Genomic DNA, 18,954 nt, shown 5'->3' with positions numbered 1-18,954 from the left:
AAATCCCCTTTTCTAATGGACACATCCAGGGAACCCCCCTTTCTGTCTTCCCTGGAGATCATCCCAGCTGTCAGGGCTTGCTGCCTAGGAAATCGAGTGGGCATCTCCCTGGTACCTCCACCAGCTCAAAGCAAAGCAGCATAAAAATACATTTTTCTACCCTTGGAATGAAAATGAGAAGTGAAGCAGGACTAGAGCAGAGGTAAGGTCAGGGTGAGTGTGGTTGAATCATGGGGTAGTGATTCAGGGTTTCCCAAAAATCTTACGCTGTTGCTGCCTGTTGCTTTTGGAAGTAGAACTTGGGGCCTCCAAGGGCAGGAGGGCACTGAGCAGAGCAGGCTCCAGGCCAGGCCAGCCATGACCTGGCACTGGAAGGGCCCAACAGCAATTCCATCCCAGCACTGCTGGCTCCAGGCAGGGCTGGGATCCCAAGGTGCTGCCTGAAGTGTTTTACTACTGTCTAGTGAGGCACTGTCAGGACTGCTGGGCATTTTAGCTACTTAGCATTCCCACAGCTTAAATCAATACCCAAAGGCCACATCCCAATAAAAGTGGATGCTGATCAGAGGGGAGATGTGAGGTGGGCTCACAAACAAGGTCAGGAGTGAGGTTCCATGTGTCAAGGACAGAAAAGTGCTCTGGGACTTGCTCAGTGCCATGAACAGGTTTGCTGCTCACAGGCTGGGGTAGCACAGCCAAACATTTTGCCTCTAACAGTGTTTCTGAAACACAGAAGGTGTTTGTTGTTCTGGCACAGCTGGTTTTGGCAGCTGTGAGAGAAATGATCTTGGCTACCCCAAAAGGAGCAGTCTGGCAATAACCAGACAATAACCAACACCATCCTGTGGCTAAGGGAAGAGAACATTCTTTAAGGGATAATGTACACACTGTACCAGTGATGGGAGAGCCAACAGCCTCAAGAGATCACAAAAATCTATCTGAATGTAGAACATGTGGGACTTTCTTTAAATCTGACTGTGAAAATAGGTTTTATGTAAGTTATGATCACAAAATGTTCAGGGTTCACTGATTTTCAGGGTGGCATGGCAGCACTGTCTGGGCTTTCTCTGCAAAATGTGGTGCTGCACAAAGCAAGGGCCCCAGTGGTGTTCAAGTCACTTGGAAGATGCTGTTAACAGGATTAAATGATCTGGCCTGAAGACTTGAACAAGCAGCTCTGTGGGAAGCTGGTGGATGATCTGTGCCACATGGCTTGAGCTGCTGCTCATGACTTGGCTGCCTGAACTGTAACAAAAATCACTGTAAGGGTCATTTCACCTGCTACTGGAAAACCAGAGGAAGTAGTACAGCTGCTGGAACTGAACTCAGAACTAAGTCATGGAACCTAGTTTTGAAAATGGGGCTTGAACAGACACCAGAGAGCTCAGGAGAGTGGGAGGATGTTTAACCATCAAACCTGAGCAGAGCTCTGGTTCCCTGGAGAAGAAAACCTTAGCAGTGCTTACCATGAATTCCTATCATGTGCTCAAGGATCAATACCCTCTCAGCTAAAATCTTCAGAGCCTCTCGAAGCTGTTGGACACCTTCCCCCTGCAAGAAAGAAAACACAACTAACATTGGAATGTGTTGCAGAATACGCTTCTTGTCCATAATGTCACTTTCACAGCACCAAAATCTGCAGTGTGAATGTTTAAAAATGAAAATATGCAAAGGAGGAGATAGTCTAAGCAGGAGTGCAGGAGAAGTCCCTGTTCAAAGAGCTCCTCATGTACACTCAGGCTGTAGTTTGTTGTCATTGTCACCTTAGGTGTGGGCTTGAAGGGCCAAAGAGATGTTGGGATGTATTTCAGGGACTGAGAGCAGAGATGTGAGAACTCCAATGCAGTTTGATCTCTTCTGAGAGTCTGTCCCTCAGCAGCTGGGAGGGACAATAGGGAAGCAATTCCCAACTAGCTCCACGTGACAGAACAACCTCTGGGCACTGAGGTGTTCAAGAACATGGTGACAACATGGCCAAGGAAACCTCACAGACCAGGATTTCTGGCACACATTAAATTCAAACCAAAGGCACACCTGCTCTGCACATTCACCCTCTGGCCCCCAAACCCACCTGTCAAAGGGTTGAAGGACAGCAAAGTGACACAACCAAAAGTAAAACAGTAGAAACACATCCTTACATCAGCACCTTTGTCACCTTCCTCACCCTTCTTGCCTGGTTCACCCTGAAACAAAGGAGGGAAACTTGGTTACATGTGGCTGAGGAGCCTTCCAGGATCCCTGGGATCCCTCCCCACCAAAGGAGAAAAAATTAAAGATGTGTTTCACCAGCAGAAAACACATGGACCTTTATGCCAAGGGCCAAAGTGCTCTCCTGAGCTTTGCCTTGGCTCCTGTCAGCTTCCCAGGAGGTCACCACCACTTCTAACACAAATGAACTTGTCCAGGAGTGGCCAAGCTGCAGGAGGAGCCACCTGCCATGGCCTGGGCTCCAGCAAGACTACAAACATCTCACTGGGCTCTCAGTGAACAACACTGCATGCTAAACCACAGATAAATTGCTCCTTTCCCCCCCCCCCCATGCACGTTTTCATCCTGATTTAGAACAGAAAAACCCTCCATTCTGCTTTCATTAATCAGTCACATCACTGTCTGCCTCTGAAGAGGCTCACTAAGGTTTCATTGAACAAAGATCTCTGTGCTGTGAACATTGCTCCCATGTTTCCCCCAGCCAGGAAGTTCATGCACTTTCTGAAGAGCAGATGACAGGGAGAGACTCAACCACTCTAAGCTAAACATAAAACAAAACTAACAATCTAAAATGGAGTGAAAAGGCTTGGGCTCCTCAAACTTGGATATCCCTGAGATATCTGCAAAGCAGAGGTGAGCACAGGAGGAAGGACCAAGGAAAAGGCTGTGTGAATTGATGAAATGATGAGGTGGAACCAAGGAAGAGAGATGAGAACCCTCCCAGAGGCTCTAGGGCTTCTCTGGAAGCTGCCAGCCAAAAAAACCCCAGTTTTCTCCACTAGATCTCTGTCAGCCACATCACCATTGGTTTGTTTCCACTGGCCATACGTGCCAGTGCAGACATCTCCTCTGGGCATCTGTTCAGGTTTTGCCAAAAAATCATTTGGAGATTTCTCTTAACCTCATTACAGGGTTTCCAGCTCAGCTTGGCCTGCTGAGGTGCAGGAGGGAGTTGAGAGCAGCTGATGGACTTTGAGGTGTTTAACTGTGCCCACCTTTGGGCTCTGGTGGTGCCAGGATCCCTGGCCAGAGGGATCTGCAGGCACAGCACAGCTCCCCTGATGCCCCCTGGTCACCTCAGCACTGTGCTTTACACCGGGCATGTTTCATTTGCAGAGGATTTGTTAAGGTGAGGGTGTCTGTGGAACAAATGTCTGAGCTCTGAAGCAGCTCCAGAGGCACCTGCAGTGCCAGGCACCAGCCCCACCTGAGCCTGGCACCCTCCCACCAGTGCAGCACTTACAGGAAGTCCCTTAATGCCCCTCTCTCCAGGCAGACCTGCTTGCCCCTGTTGGAAATAAAGGCAGTGTCATTAGGAGATACTTTGCCACTTGACATGAGCACAGTGTAATTTTTACTAGTGGAATTAAGATGGCTTAATGGAGAAAAACCTTACACTTGGGATAATGTGTAAAAAAAATTCCTCTCCCTTGACATTATCACTTAGAGACAGCAAAAGGGGGTTATGGTTTTCTGTCAAGTATCAGCTCCAAATCCCATCAGGCTCTGGAGGAGCTGGGTTGGATTCAGAGCTCCTGAGCTCAGTGCCCTCTCTGTAAGACGATTAGCAGGTTTTTTGAACTTTCCAGCAGTCAGTTACATTATACCAGGAAGGAATTTGGCTGGAGATTTGTTCCTTACAAAGACACTGCATTCTTCTCTCTGGTAGAAGTGATGGGCTGCTGCTGGCCCAGCCAGAACAGAGCCCAGGACTCCCACCAAGCACTGATTTAATCTGCTCCTGCTCCACACACCCCACAGCTACTGATCAAAACACAGGTACAATATTTTGGTTGGTTTGTTTCTTTCTCCTGCTGTGCTAATTTTCACATTGTTCTCAGTGAGGGGTTTTTGTTCTTTTTTAATTTTTTTTTAAGAGAAACAGTCTGAACTAGTGTTGGTTTGGGGCAGAATGAAACTGTTGAACTGAACATCTTTTTTTTTCCCCTGTTTTCCTCCACACTGTTCCCACCCTGGAGCAGCTGGGGCAGGGCAGAATCCCTGACCAGGAGAGCAGTTACAGGTTATTCAGTGAGAAAGCAGGAGCTTGGGAAGAAGAGGAAAAATGTAAAAGCATTCATAGAAATCCATCAATGAAACAGCCACATATTTCCCCTTGCTCTCCTTTTATAGACACACACAGCAACAAACCCATCCTTTCCCCCCCCCAAAAAAACCCTACATATATGGTGGCAGATTTCTGCAGTGGAAAGGGAGAGCTGCTGGGTTTGTGTCCATTAAATTTGTATAAAACCAAGGGGCACCTACAGAACATTCCCATGGAATGAGTTCCTGTGAAGGAATGCCTTGCCAGCACCAGGAGCAGACCCCTATGGACAGGGAGAGCTCTGGGGGAAAAGCCCAGTCTGTCAGGTGCTCCCAGTATCTTCAAAGAGAAATACTTGGATTCTGCACTGGAGGGAGCAAAGCTTGTGAAAAAGCACAGGCAAGAGGAAAAATCTCAGAGAGGAGCACAACAACAGACTGGAAATACATAAACAGCCTGTGCTCCATGTCCAGGAGGAACAGAAAGGATGTTATCAGCTTAAAGGGGATCAAAGGATATTTAGGCTGGATGTTGGCAATATCTTTTACCCCAGGCCTCCCTGGCTGTTGCTCTGAAGTGCCTGGAGAGGCTGTGGAGCCTCCCTGGCTGGCAGTGCTTGGGATGAGCAGAGGCTGAGCGTGAGCAGCACACAGAGCTGAGCCCTGACTGCTGCAGGTCTCTCCCACATCTGTTCTCTCCAAGATTAAGCAGGAAGAATGTATAATAACATTTTCTCAAATCTCAGTAGACGTTGTAAACCTCCCCCCCCTCTGCTTTTCTTTGCAGCTGCACAGCTCCTCTGCTCGAGCCCTCATTTTTATCCACCAAACCCAAAATTGCAGCATGTAGTTGTCAAAACCAGCATTCAAAGCCACACTCACAATAGACAAAAAAGCACACAGAGCATCCTACAGAAATTCTGACAGAAAAAGCTGTCAGCTTCCCTTTCCACACTAACAGGAAATATGTTTTTTTTCTATTTATCGAGACATTTTGATATTTGAAAATCTCATTTGTCCCAAACCTAAGAGGAGAATTACAATTCTAAATCCCTAGCAAGAAGGGAACAAAACCAAATTCTAAGGGATCTGTCAGGAGTGAATGGGCACAATGCAACAGGATTTTGTTTCAAAATAAGTGTAGTAGTAATATGGCATACTAGTAGTAATATTGGCAGTAATATTACCAATATGGTTGACTACAAACTACAGCAAAATGTTAAATAAATCATTGAGAAAGAGTTTTATCCATTTCCTGGATGGAAATGTGACTCTGCCACACACCATGCCCTTCTATTCTTTTTTAGCTGAAAATAAAGATTGAATGGCAATGGGATGTAGTTGGTAATCTGTGCATCCATCTCACCAGTTCAGGTTGTGCTGTCTACCAGAATCTTGAATTTTAGTCCCAGAACTCCATCAGTCTACAATCTATTTGTAAAGCCAAGTCATGCCCAAACTGGCTGAGCTGCACAAGGAAAGTGTTACAAAAATTGACCAACAGTCACTCTGTCTTTCAGGGAAGTGCAAGTGATTTCCTATGTAAGAACAGGACCAAGCACCCCAAACTGAAACAGAACAGAGGTTTCCAAAGGCAGAAGTGCCCCACCCTCAGATATCTGCTGCTCCTGATCCCTCAGGAGAGGGAAACCAGCACCTTGCACAGTCTGGACAGAGGAGCAGCCTGTCTATGGCTGGTTATTCCCAGGAATTTGAGAAGTCAGCACAGTGGAGCTCACTGATCTGCATTGCTCTGTCCTGGCTCTTGCAGGCATCCCTGTGCTCTGCTGGATTGGAAGGGGAGCAGGAATGCAGAGGAGGTTCTGTCACACACCTGCAGCCCCCATTCACCCCCATCTGTGGGGCAGGAAATTGGAAGGAGAGGGATTTTGTCTCCCACAGCTGTGGCAGTGCAGCCACCACTGCAGACATCCATCACTTCCAGGAACCAGCCAATGTTCTCCTCTTTGTCTCTGCCCCTCCTTTGGCTCTCTCCATGCTGGGGTCTCAGTGCTTCTCCACAATCCATGGTGCCCATTTCAGACCTAAGGGCTGATGATGCTCTTCCAATCACTCCCAAGTGATTCTGTGCTCCTGGACTCACCCAGAGATTTCAGACCATGACCTTTTGGCAGTCCAGCTGATCAGAAGCAGCCAAAGGCCCAAATGCCACTTTCGAACCCTTCCCAGTGCTTGAATGCTGGGCTGGGAATCTGACACATTTATACCCTTGTCAGATATTTCTCTGGTAGTTCCTAAACTTCACCAGTTTGGAATTAACATTCAAACAGCCTTTTTGTTCTCTGTTTAGTTATCAGCACTGGACAGCCCACTAAGGGCTGAGGCACATAAACATTAAGAGCATGACTCCAGTATATTCCAAATATGTTTAAGAACATCATTTGACCTGGGGAATGACTTTGGTTCAGGAAAATCTGGTGAGTTTTTAATGCCTTAGTGTCACAGAAGGAATAGTTCAGTTAGACCTCTCAAAACATTCCACACTAAACAGATTTGGCTGGTGGAAGAAAGTTGGTCTCCACAGGACTTTATACATCATGTCTTTGGGGTAGCAAATCTAAATTAGCAAGTCTGCTAATCTCTTTGGGGAATACCTGACTTTGCAAGGAATTCAACTATTTCTCTGTACAGAAAACCTTGTCTTGGTTCCTACAGAAACCCCAAAACCTCTGAATGTAAAGTTGGTGGTGGCTGTGGTCACAGATGTGTGTTGTGCTGTGTGTAATTCCACAGCCCCCAAATGCTGTGGGAATGTCCCTGTGCCTGTAGAACCTTACTCTCTCTCCTCGGTCTCCTTTGGATCCTTTTGGTCCAGGCTGTCCTGGAGATCCTGGCAAGCCCTAGAAGAGATGCAGAATGAGGAGGAATTAATTTCTTCTGTGCAACCTTTGTGTAGGTGTAGTGAATACATTTCCCAGTGAACCTCAGCTCCTGAAAACCTCATACACCCATTAAGCAAATGGGCAGGATTCTCTTTTTCCCTCCAGCAAACACAACAGGAGCTCTGTTTGCAGATATCCCAAGCCCTGCACTTTCTGCAGATCACTCTATTTGGTTCTTTTAATGCACTGCAGGCCCCTGATGTAACATTTTTTTGGGGTCAGGATGACAGGACAGTTCTTGTTCTCAGTTACCAAGAAGAAATTAATACACAGGTAGTATGTTTAGCTTAAAAATCCCCACTGCTTCCCCCTGCTTCTTAATTGCCTCAGTGGGTGGCAGGAGCAAGCACACATACCTGAAAATTAATTGGATTGTGTAGTGGAAATTATTTTGAAGCTATTCACTCACCCTAATAAACAATTTTGAAATTAAGCCCAATCTCTGCTAATAATTTTACTCCCTGGGTTGAACAAATCTATAAAGCAGTCACCAATGGCTAAGAAGGGCACAGTCTCCAGATTTCTACTAATTGAACTGCTATGCAGAAATCGATCCAAATTCTTCACTTATCCACCCAGAGAAGCCACAGTTATTAACCAGACCAAGAGAGAACAATATTGTTTGTTTATATTCAGCCTGTCAGCTCTCCTGCCCCCCCACAGCCATGTACAAGATGCTTTTTTTCCACCTCAAGTGACTTGCACGTTGTCTTGCAGGCTGCAGAAGTGAGTCTGGAGCTCCCCTCCAGGCCACTGGGGATTTAAGCCAGCCTGGTTAGGAACAGCCCCCAAATCCCCACATCAGCACCCAGAGAAATGGGTTTTGCAGGCCCAGAGAAAGGAGCATTGCTGTGAGGAGCTCAGTGCCTGTGAAGTGGCCCAAGGAGGGGGCACACTGTGATTTAGGGGTGCAAATGAGGAGCCCTCTCCCATTTCAGCTGGGAGCCAGCAGTGCTCACCAGCAGCACGTTGTCCTCTGCCTGCAGCCAGCCCCACCAGCTCAGCTGAGCTCCTCAGAGACTCAGGCCTGGCTTAGGAGCTCCCTGGGACTGCCAAACCAGGTAGGGCACAAACCAGGCTTGGCCCTGTGTCAAACATGCAGCATGGACAAAGCCCAAGTGTCCAAAAGCATCCTTTGCTCCTGACAGCTCTCAGCAGTGTGTGGTGAGACAGGGATGCTCAAGAACACTGAATTCCACAGTGCAAAAATAAAAGGCTTACAGTGTGTGCTGCGTGTCAAAAAGCCAGACTCTGCTGCAGAATCTACTTATGAATTGTGAATTACCTTATATTTAATGATGTTAAACTGCATCTGTCATTTGGCTGCCAAATCTCTCACTGTGTTTGTATCTATCTGGAGTTTCTCATTGTTCTCCAGAGTATTTCCTAATTGAAAGGATTCTGCTACACTGGCAAACTTTCCCTAACCCGTTGTTCATTGCTTCTTCAAAGTGGTTAATAAACACATAGGAAAAATCTTCTCTCTCTGTTTTCAGTTCCAAACCTCCTCTGATCAGATCTGAGTTACATCCCTCTATAAAGTCACTTAACCTTTCTCTGTGCTCTCCAGTCATGTGGGATTCCTTTGAAAAATTTGATGCTGCTGTTTTACCTCCACATTAAGCAATATTCTTCCCAAAACTGAGTCCCTTTGTATCAGCCAACCACAGTTTGGAGTAGTTTGGCAGTTCCCTATTCATGACTTCACTTCTTTCCATTTAATCAACTTTTTCCATCCATCTGAGTACTGTGCCCTTCTTCTACCATAAATTCTTTGGAGTGAGCTTTCCCCCTCTCCATTATTATCTCCCCCCTCCACAATGTTTGTATCAATAAATAATCAAACTGATGGGAATTTGTGATATTTTTCTTGAATAAAATGTGCTATGTCTGGAAAAGTAGGCTTAACACGTTCACTCTGGCGAATTGGTGAATTCCCATTGATGCATTTTTGTTCTTTTTATGTGTTCCACAGGAAATGCAGAGTTTTTCTGTCACTGTGTTAGTAAAGCCCATGTCAGATCCTTTGCATCAACTCAGGCCACAGTGAAATGTTTTGACACAGCAGCAGCACAATGTGTTGTTATGATTAACGGAAATTCTGGAAAGCACAACCATTTCAACCTCTTAATCCAGAATGAGAAAAAGGAAATAAATCAGAAAATTTCATGAGGAACAAACCAGCAGATCTAAGATTACCCTCCCTCCTTGTGCATGGGATGATGTTTCACCCCTGACCCTCCTGTGCCCTTCACCCCAAAGCACCAAAGCACCTTACTTGTGATCCAGGGGCTCCAATGGGTCCTGGGGGCCCTTTGGGTCCTGAAGCACCTGGTGGCCCTGGTGGGAATCATAATTGGAGACAATGTTAAGGAGACTTAGAAGGAAGAACCCTAAATTCCAAAGGCATGCACTTCCTTTCCTGTTCTGCCGAGCCTCCCAATGAGTGAGAACCCTTCACCAAACACTGGAGTACTGGACACCCACATCCTGACAGAACACATCCCCATGCCCTAGGGGGGATGTTACAGCTCTGGTAGGAAAAAAATGGTGAAAATAGGTAGGAAGGATGTCAGTAACATCTACATTTCCATTCATTAAAATGCAATTTTTGAGAAAACTTAAACTAGCTCCATGAGAGCGAGACACTGCAGGTGCTGTTCCAGAAACAATCTCAGGTGCCAGGGAAGCCCCAGGGCTGCTGCACTTGCTCAGAGATAGGAGAGGCAAAGCAAAGCTCTCTCTTGGTCTTCACTCACTGCAGTGGCAATAAATTAATTTAAAATCTGTACCACAGGAAAGTTGCTTCCAGGATGAGTTAAGCACCATCTAAACAGGTCAACTTGTCTCACACAGTGACTTAACAGATTCACTCCTTTTGAAAAAATAATTATATCTCAACAGTAGCTGTTAAATTATACCTGCAGATGGGAGACAGGATATTTGCTTAGCCTGAGCTTAGCAATACTCCTCTCTGCTTTAGTTGTCACAACCCTTGAGATGAAACAATGTGGACATTATACATAAAGTACAGCTGAATCAGCCTCAATCATTAATGCACCATACAAATGCTTAAGTCAAAGAATAAAGGAATTGAAGGATAAATGAAAGGCCCTCATAATGAGAGGAGAAGCCTTTTCTGCAACTAATGGGAGTTGACTCCTAAATATGCATCATACAGGGAAGTGCTGACGTTTGCAGGAATATTATCATTTAAGCCACCCATCAGCACAGAGAGAAAGAAGGCTTGTCACTGAATTTCCATCTCAGATTCCGATTTCAGTTATACTGGTGAAAATCTGGAATTGCTCAAACTGGCTCCAAAGTCTCCACAGACATCACAGAGCCTCTGGCCAGCCCCTGCTTGGTGCAGTGACAGGCCAGGTGTGCAGCAGGGCGAGAACAACTCTGCTCTCAGGAAGGATCACTGGACAACCTTTAAAACCACCTTTTAATCAGCCCTTTTCTCAAGACGGAAAGGTCAAACAATCAGCCACTATCAACAGATACAAACCCAGTTACTTCTGGACAGCGAGGAGGCCTCCGCTCCTAAAGGCACCCACAGCCAAGCACGCTCCATCAGAGGGGCTGTGCCACCCTTCCCGCCCTGCCAGCCCCGAGACCCAGTCCCAAATCCAGCCCCAAACCCAGCCCCAAGCCCCGGGCCCAGCCCCAGGCCCAGCCCTGAGACCCAGCCCCAAACCCAGCCCCGAGCCCCGGGCCCAGCCCCAGGCCCAGCTCCGGACCCAGCCCCAAACCCAGCCCCAGGGCAAATCCAGCCCCAAACCCAGCCCCAAGCCCCGGGCCCAGCCCCAGGCCCAGCCCTGAGACCCAGCCCCAAACCCAGCCCTGGGCCCAGCCCCGAGCCCAACCCCGCTGTCACCTGGCGGCCCCACGGGCCCCGGCGCTCCCCGCGGTCCGGGCACTCCGGCCATGATGGTGTCGATGACGGTGGAGGCCAGCTGGGCTTCTCCATCTGCGGACACAGTGCGGGATCACGGTTAGTCCTGGCCCAGCAGGGATCTCAGTTAGACCCGAGCCCAGCTGGATCTCAGACTTGAGCCCAGCCAGGATCTCAGTCCCGAGCCCAGCCAGATCTCAGTTAGACTCGAGCCCAGCCGGATCTCAGACTTGAGCCCAGCCGGGATCTCAGTCCCGAGCCCAGCCGGATCTCAGTTAGACTCGAGCCCAGCCGGATCTCAGTTAGACTCGAGCCCAGCCGGATCTCAGTTAGACTCGAGCCCAGCCGGATCTCAGACTCGAGCTCAGTCCGGATCACGGTTAGTCCTAGCCCAGCCAGGATCTCAGTGTTGAGCCCAGCCAGATCTCAGATAGACTCGAGCCCAGCCGGATCTCAGTTAGACTCGAGCCCAGCCGGATCTCAGACTCGAGCTCAGTCCGGATCACGGTTAGTCCTAGCCCAGCCAGGATCTCAGTGTTGAGCCCAGCCAGATCTCAGATAGACTCGAGCCCAGCCGGATCTCAGTTAGACTCGAGCCCAGCCGTATCTCAGACTCGAGCCCAGTCGGGATCATGGTTAGTCCTAGCGCAGCCAGGATCTCAGTGTTGAGCCCAGCCGGATCTTAGACTCTAGCCCAGCCGGGATCTCAGTTAGACTGGAGCCCAGCTGGGGTCTCAGTTAGACTCGAGCCCAGCCGCATCTCAGTTAGACTCGAGCCCAGCGGGGTCTCAGACTCGAGCCCAGCCGCATCTCAGTTAGACTCGAGCCCAGCTGGGGTCTCAGTTAGACTCGAGCCCAGCCGGATCTCAGAATCGAGCCCAGCCAGAATCTCAGTGTTGAGCCCAGCCGGATCTTAGTTGGACTCTAGCCCAACTGGGATCTCAGTTAGACCGGAGCCCAGCTGGGGTCTCAGTTAGACTCGAGCCCAGCCGGATCTCAGAATCGAGCCCAGCCAGAATCTCAGTGTTCCAGCAGGCTCTCAGACTCGAGCCCAGCCGGATCTCAGTTAGACTCGAGCCCAGCCGGATCTCAGTTAGACTCGAGCCCAGCTGGGGTCTCAGACTCGAGCCCAGCCGGCTCTCAGTTAGACTCGAGCCCAGCCGGCTCTCAGTTAGACTCGAGCCCAGCCGGTTCTCTCCGCAATGCTCTGGCGCCCGTCGCTGGCCGCGGGCCGGCAGTGCTGCAGGATGCTGAATTGGCTCCTGGAGCGCTGCCCTTGCTCTCCAAGGCTGCTGTGGAAGAGGTTCTACAGCGACTTCTTGAGCCAGAGAGGAGTTTGATAAGAGGATCCGTGGTTGCCCCTAGAAGAATTTTCTACCAAGGTCGTTGACACAGAAACCAAGAAAGAAAGAAGGATAAATAAGAGAAACCTGCAACTGCCTGTTCCAATAAGCACTTTGCTTGTCTCTCGTGAACAGTGAGTAAACTGTAAACTTAAGAGCTGTATAAGAATGTATAAAAAGCATGCATGCTAGAATAAAAACAGGTTTGAAGCCTTCTGAAAATGGAGTGTTGCTTTGTATTGTCTCCATCACAACCACGACAGGCTGTGACCCTTCATCCTGCAGAGCAGCTCCTCTCACCCCTGAGAACCCCAGACGAGCTGTGCTTCCTCTCAAAACCTTGGTGTTTTATCCACCTGTACAATCCTGCCTTGGAATGACTGGCCCCAAATTCACCATCCTCACCACACAGCTGGCTTGTGGCTGCCTGGCAAGTGAAGCAGGGCTGTGGGCTCCCTCCTGCCTGGCACCAGGACCTGCTGAGCCTCCCTGGCAGCACAGCCCCCAGCCCGGCCAGCTCACCGGGCAGGTGCTGCTGGGAGCTGCCCTGAGGTCTAAGGATGCAGGAAAGCCCAGGGATGTGCTCTGTCCCCTCCACCTGCTCAGGAAACTTTCCTGCCTTTTAAGATTATTTTAGGTGTTCAGCTGGTGAGCTCTGGGAAATGGAGAGAAATGGGAGTGGAGCAGGGAAGGGAAAGGCAGCAGCAGGAACTGGAGGAGTTTTGTGCTTTTGCACATCTTTCTCAGCTCTCTCCAGTCAAGAACAAAACCCAGCAGCCTGCAGCTGTCCATATCCCCCCTCAGCCTGGAGCCAATAGTTTCTATTCAGTTGGCAGCTGAACAGAAAACCCACAACTGTAAATAAAAAAGCAACCCCCAGTATTTAATGCAATGCCAAAACCATATCCAACAACCCCATTCCCTGTGGACCTGTACTGAGGCACACCTGTAATCTGGGCAGGTACCTGTATGGCAGCACCTTTCATCTGAGCACCCCACAACACTTTGGGACAGTTGTGGAAACATGGGGCAAAAATTCAATGAACAACCAAGACAAGGCCACAAAACAAGCAAGGGAGTCCCACATCCTGGTGCTATCAAGGCTTTCTGTCCTGACCCTTTGCTGGAGGACCAACAATAAATCTCCTGTTTAACCTGGATGAAGATGTTGGCTCCTGGTCACCAGGATGGCAAACCCTCTGAAAATCCCACATTTTCCACAGCTGGAAGTGCCATCAAGGAATAATGTCCACCTCCTCCTGCCCATGACCTCAAGCTTACTCATGTTTCCTTCCACCCATCCCTGTAACTCATCACAGTAAAATTCAGGGGAACCCTGGGCTGGAAAAGGCTGGGAATGTCTCACTGCAAATGTCAAGTGACACCAGGAAGGTCAGAAGGGTGTTTGCTTACTCTGCAGAGTCCAGCCCAAAGGTCAGAAGGTGAACTCTCCAGAAATTTCAGCAGCCACGTTGTGAAGCCTTCCCAGCTTCTGGAGCGTTGGCAGTGATAGAGGGAGCTTCCAAGGCAGGTGTTTGAAAGCAGTTCCCAGGGGAAACTATGCCATGGCTTTGGCTGCCAAGGATGACAGGATACCTCTGCAATGCCTTCCTGGCAGCAGGACAGCACAATGTCCAACCCAGATCCCTCCAAGAACCATATTTTGTGCCTAAAGCCTGAATGCAAACAGGTATTTTTCTGACTGCTGTTTCTAAACCCATTCATCTTCCCCCTCCTCACAGCCCTGAAACAAACTGAGACTCTTCTCATGTTCAGGAGGAAAGGTACCCCAGTGAAGTGTGTAATCCAATTAATCTGAGTTTTATTTGACCATGTCAAAATCCATCACAGCTTGGGAGTAAGATGAAATTGGGAAATGAGCATCAAACAGCAGTGAAGACTTTAACAGTTGCAGAGCCTTTTGTTTTTAAAGTGATCAACAAAATGAACTGCACATCCACTGAGAGGGGCAGAGGATGGACTGAAAACAGCCAGGGTTTAAATTCTGCTGGAGGTAAGCCAGGGATAAAGATGTGGGCTCCAAAACTTCCAACTAAATGGCACATTATTACCATGACAGTCCCACAAATCTACCCCTCCTGACATTTCACTCAACATTATTTAATGAAAGGTGATTCCATGATTGTGCCACAGAAGAGAGCCCTGATCAACAACCCAGGGCTCAGCAGCTCCTGCCTGGCCTGGGCAGCACAGGACTGTGCCAGCTCCTTCCTGGCCAGGCAGGACTCACTCAGAGCCAGGTTTCTTTCCAGGATCAGCTCTGAATGAAACACACTGTGAATGAAATGGGACTGAAGTGTGTTAAAACACAACCCTCATATTTTTTTAAGGGATTGCCTCCATGTTCTCATAAAGCAGCAGGAAGAACTTGTATCTCCTTATAAACTCCCTTCTAAATGGGGACATTCTGGGGCTCTCTGCAGCTGGAGACAGAGCAGCCACAAAAGAGCATCAAATGGTAGCAGGAATCTTCCCTTCTCAGCCACCTCCTGCACCGACCCAGGCTCTGCTGGGCTCAAGAGCTGGATTCTGTTTCAGTGCTCCTGGGTACCCCAAAGCAGCAGCCAATGCTTCATTTGAGAAGACCTTGATACTAAATTTGCTCCAGGAGCTTTCCAACCCCTATCCAAGCCAAGAGAAGAGTGAAACCAGTGTGGCCTGGTCAGGCTGTGTTCAGTACCTGTGTTCTCTGGGATGGAACAGAGACACCCTGAAACAGCACAGAAATGCCCTGGAGGACACAGTGAAAGCTGCCCAGCCAGAGCAGCAGAGGTAGCTCAGGGCACACTTGGAAAGAAATCAGTTTTCTCAATACCTTTCCTCCTCTCCTTCCCCTTGACTTCATCTGCTCTCTTCTCCTTCCTCAGGAAGGGCCTTGCTGGCAGCTGGGATGCTGCTGCACAGATCCCTCTCCCTTATCACCACTGACATCCCAGGCACGCCATCAGCTCTCTGCCTCAGTTTCCCCTGGCTCTCCCCTCAGGGAGGGTGGAGTCACCATGCCTGGAAATGTTAAAAATGTGTGGCTGTGGCCTTTGAGGACATGGTTTAGTGGGGCTGGGTTGGTGGCTGGACTTGATCTTGGAGGTCTTTTCCCACAGTGATGATTCTATGAAAACAGGTCAATTTTATTTCATGTGTCCTTGCCAGATCATCAAGCTGGAAGGAAACAGCCCTCAAGAGTGAGAGTTGCATTATTTTCTCTAACTATTCCCTAGAAATCACCAATGTTAGCACAAGGAATAGGAATGAGCTGGCTCCAGACCATGTACCTGATCACTCATTTTTAAGTGGCAGGGAAAGTGAGAGGTCCCAGTAGCAGCAGCCCCAGCAGTGGGGAACAGCAGCTCAGCTTCTGGCTGAGGGTTAAGGTTTCTGACTAAGGGATAAATTCCCCCATTACAGCCTTGATTTGTTGAGACAGGATGGAAATGAAGTAATCCTGTCTTAATTTTTTCCTGCTACCTGATCTGGAGGGAAAAAATGGGACCATTTTTTTTACCACAGCACAGGGAAACTGAGAAAATATTTGTCTCCCCATTTCTGGCTTCTGCCTGTAGATAAATATTGCCAACAGGAACTTGCTGCAATTAATAAAGGCAGAGGCATTAACCATGTTCAGGCAGAACCAAACTCTGTATAATAACAATAACCTGAGACAGCTCTCACATCTCATTCCCATTAGCAGGAATATGCTTCCCTCTGCTGTCAGCAGCTGGAATTTTGTGTTTATAGTTTTCAGATGTGCTCCTTTCAAAACAAGTAAATACATTTAAAAAAAGCTAAACAGAATTTACAAGGCTGAGTTTTACTGGTGGCAGATCAGCTTTCCATGAGCCTGTGGGAGGCAGAATCAGCCAACAGAGAGGAAAAATGGTAAGAAAATAAATTTGATACTGCCAGAACATTGTCATGGTGACATAGATGACTTGCACTTGCAGCTGGATTTGTATTAAGAAAAACTGTCATAAAGTTCTGGGCTACTCCTTCTGCAAACCAAGCAATGCACAGGCAAGGAGGGAGGAATGCCTAGGGATGCCAGGGATGGAAATGGAGCAGTCACCATCTCTTCACTGCTCTCTAGTCCCTGTGGCTGCCCAGTGCTGGCAGAGAGAACTGAAATAATTATCCACCATTTATCCTCTCCCATTTGGCACAACACTGAGCTCACCCTCCTCACACATCAGCTGGGAAGGCCATGCAAAGCCTTTATTCACTTTTTAATTTATCCACTGATCACAAGGAAGAGTTTAATTCAAAGGGTGGTTGGAGGGAGGGGGCAGCAGCAGCACCCAAACCATCTTTAGGGATGACTTGGAATAAAAGGCAGAATGTGTGACCCTGAGAGGAGTGAGACAACTGTAATGCAAACCCCCCTTGTTCTCAGGCTGATGAATGCAGCATGTTGATGTGTATTTTGTGAAAATCTCAGTACTGAACCTCAGTTATTCATCCTGCCCATACACCCTGAGTAACTGAATACAAAATCGAGCTGTTAAAATTCACCCTAAATTAAAAATACATCTGTTCACTTTTGGGAAAAAGGAGTCTGGAGAGCAGAGTGGGTGGAAGGGAAGGGAGAGCTTGAGATAACTGTCAGACATGGGGAGACTTAGTAATCCTTGGCTGTAACTAAGACAACTGAGCTTTTCAGCTGGGCAGCAGCAGCAGAGCTGGGGAAGAGGCACAGCTGAAGTCTGGGGGAGTGGAGGTGGGAGACGCAGCAGAGCTGGAGTTCCAGGAGTTTGCAGAGGGCAGACAGCTGAGCTCTGCTCCCTCATTATTACCTGCCAGCTCCATGGGGCTGGACCAGCAGAATCAAGCCCAAATCTGAGGGCATTCCAATCCAAGTGCCTTTCCTGGAAAGCTTTTTCTTGCCCTGCACAGCACAAATCAAATAAATCTATTCTTTAAATCAGCATAAGCACAAAGAAACCCTTGCCCTCCTGTTACAGGGAAGGGATAAATCATGGTGTCAGTCCATGATAAATCATGGCTTCCAGTCCATAATTCTGTGTTTTCTGTGGATGTGGGATAATGTGGATATGCCAGGTGGAAGAAACATCTGCAGGGTCAAGGAAGGAGACACATTTAACAGACGTCCTTGTTGTAATTCTAGAGCTGCAAATCTCTAGTCCTTGCTGATTCATGAGCAGCCCTGACACTCCAACACCACAACAGTGGCACCAAGAGGGCTCCAACCCCACAGCTTTGGTGCACCAGCACCTAATCTGCCACTCTGGGCTCCTCTGGCCCTTTCTCTCAGGTGATGCTACCTGAGCTCTGTCATTTCACCAGAGACCCTCTTCCCACTCCTGATGGAAGCTTACAAGACCAAATTGCCTCCCCAGAGCTGTGATGAACCTAAAAAAAACCAGGCACAAAGAACAAAATCCTCCAAACCCTGCTCTGACAGTTTAGGAGAGCAGGGACTTAGCTCTTCATTTTGGAGAGGTGAACCCCCTGTGGCTTCCAAGATGCTCCATCTTGAACAGGAGCTTCCAAGAGACCCACACAGTGCAGGGAGTGTCCAGCTGCACCCAGGGCCTGGCAAGGAGGTGGGAGCAGAGCTGAGCTGCCCTGTGCCTGCCCACTCTGCTGATGCCACAGGAGAACAGGGAAATGAGGAGGGAACTTACTTTCTTTTTCAGCTGTGGGCTGGAGTGAGTAGAGAACCCCTTGCTGGAAGGTGAGAGGGAGGCTTGGGGTGGCTGGTGGCCCTGGAGGACCTGGGGGACCTGGGATCCCAGTTTCTCCTGGAAGTCCTCTTGGTCCTTGAGGTCCCAGCATCCCTGTGCAGAGACAGAAGAGGAGTGTTAATGCTTTTGGGATGTGCTAGTGATGCTATCATGTGAAAAGGCAGCAAGAAGACAAAGGATTTCTGTCCTGAACTTCATAGAAGGGTGGGGAAAATAGAAACAGTTTTCCATTTTTTAAAAATTTTTAATTTTTTTTCTTTTGTTTTTTGTTGTTGTTTTTTGGGGTTTTTTTTTTTTGGGTTTTTTTTTTTTTTTTTTTTTTTTTTTTTTTGGGTTTTTTTTTTTTGGTTTTTTTTTTTTTTTTTTTTTTTTTGTTGTTTGGTTTTGGTTTGGTGGGTTGTTTTTTTTTTTTGTTTTTTTTTTTTTGGTTGGTTGGTTGGTTGGTTTTTTGTTTAGCATCTTCCTCTGCAAAGGAGAGAGCTGGACTTGGCTCAGAGGTGCTGCCTTTGAGCAGCCCAATTGCTGAAAGAGTGAAATCTCCCCTCTCCCCGAGGCTGAGTGAGAAACTACAGGCAGCAAAGTGTGAAATCAAATCCTCTTTGCCTCCAGGTACACCTGTGTCACCTCCCTGCCAGGAAGCAGAGTCAGTCCAGGAGCAGACAGATCACATGTCCTGTGGGGCTGCAAGGCTCTCGTTGCAAACTGAGAAACCAAAAAAAGCAGACACATCCTTGGCCAGACCTGGGCCACTGACAGCTTGCCAGAAAATGCCAAAAAGTGTTCAGGGCTGCTCTCACATTTAAGGCACTGTCAGAGTTTTAAATCATACCCAA

At 48.2% G+C, this 18,954-nt stretch overlaps 1 protein-coding gene across 1 annotated transcript in view; it reads right to left on the bottom strand.

The window, feature by feature from the left end:
• COL26A1 (collagen type XXVI alpha 1 chain) overlaps positions 1-18,954 on the bottom strand; it is a 171,142-nt gene that overhangs the window by 6,385 nt on the left and 145,803 nt on the right. Inside the window, exons 8-14 of the mRNA XM_039721019.1 lie at positions 18,062-18,214; positions 11,041-11,133; positions 9,436-9,497; positions 7,053-7,115; positions 3,452-3,496; positions 2,139-2,183; positions 1,467-1,551 (exon numbers count right to left, since the gene is read on the bottom strand). Of these exons, the coding sequence (XP_039576953.1) occupies positions 1,467-1,551; positions 2,139-2,183; positions 3,452-3,496; positions 7,053-7,115; positions 9,436-9,497; positions 11,041-11,133; positions 18,062-18,214 (546 nt within the window). The remainder of the gene's footprint in view (positions 1-1,466; positions 1,552-2,138; positions 2,184-3,451; positions 3,497-7,052; positions 7,116-9,435; positions 9,498-11,040; positions 11,134-18,061; positions 18,215-18,954) is intronic.

Source organism: Passer montanus, unplaced genomic scaffold (assembly GCF_014805655.1).
Source record: "Passer montanus isolate IOZ18808 unplaced genomic scaffold, ASM1480565v1 scaffold44, whole genome shotgun sequence".
Classification (NCBI taxonomy): domain Eukaryota; kingdom Metazoa; phylum Chordata; class Aves; order Passeriformes; family Passeridae; genus Passer; species Passer montanus.
This window is presented reverse-complemented; position numbering and strand designations above follow the sequence as displayed.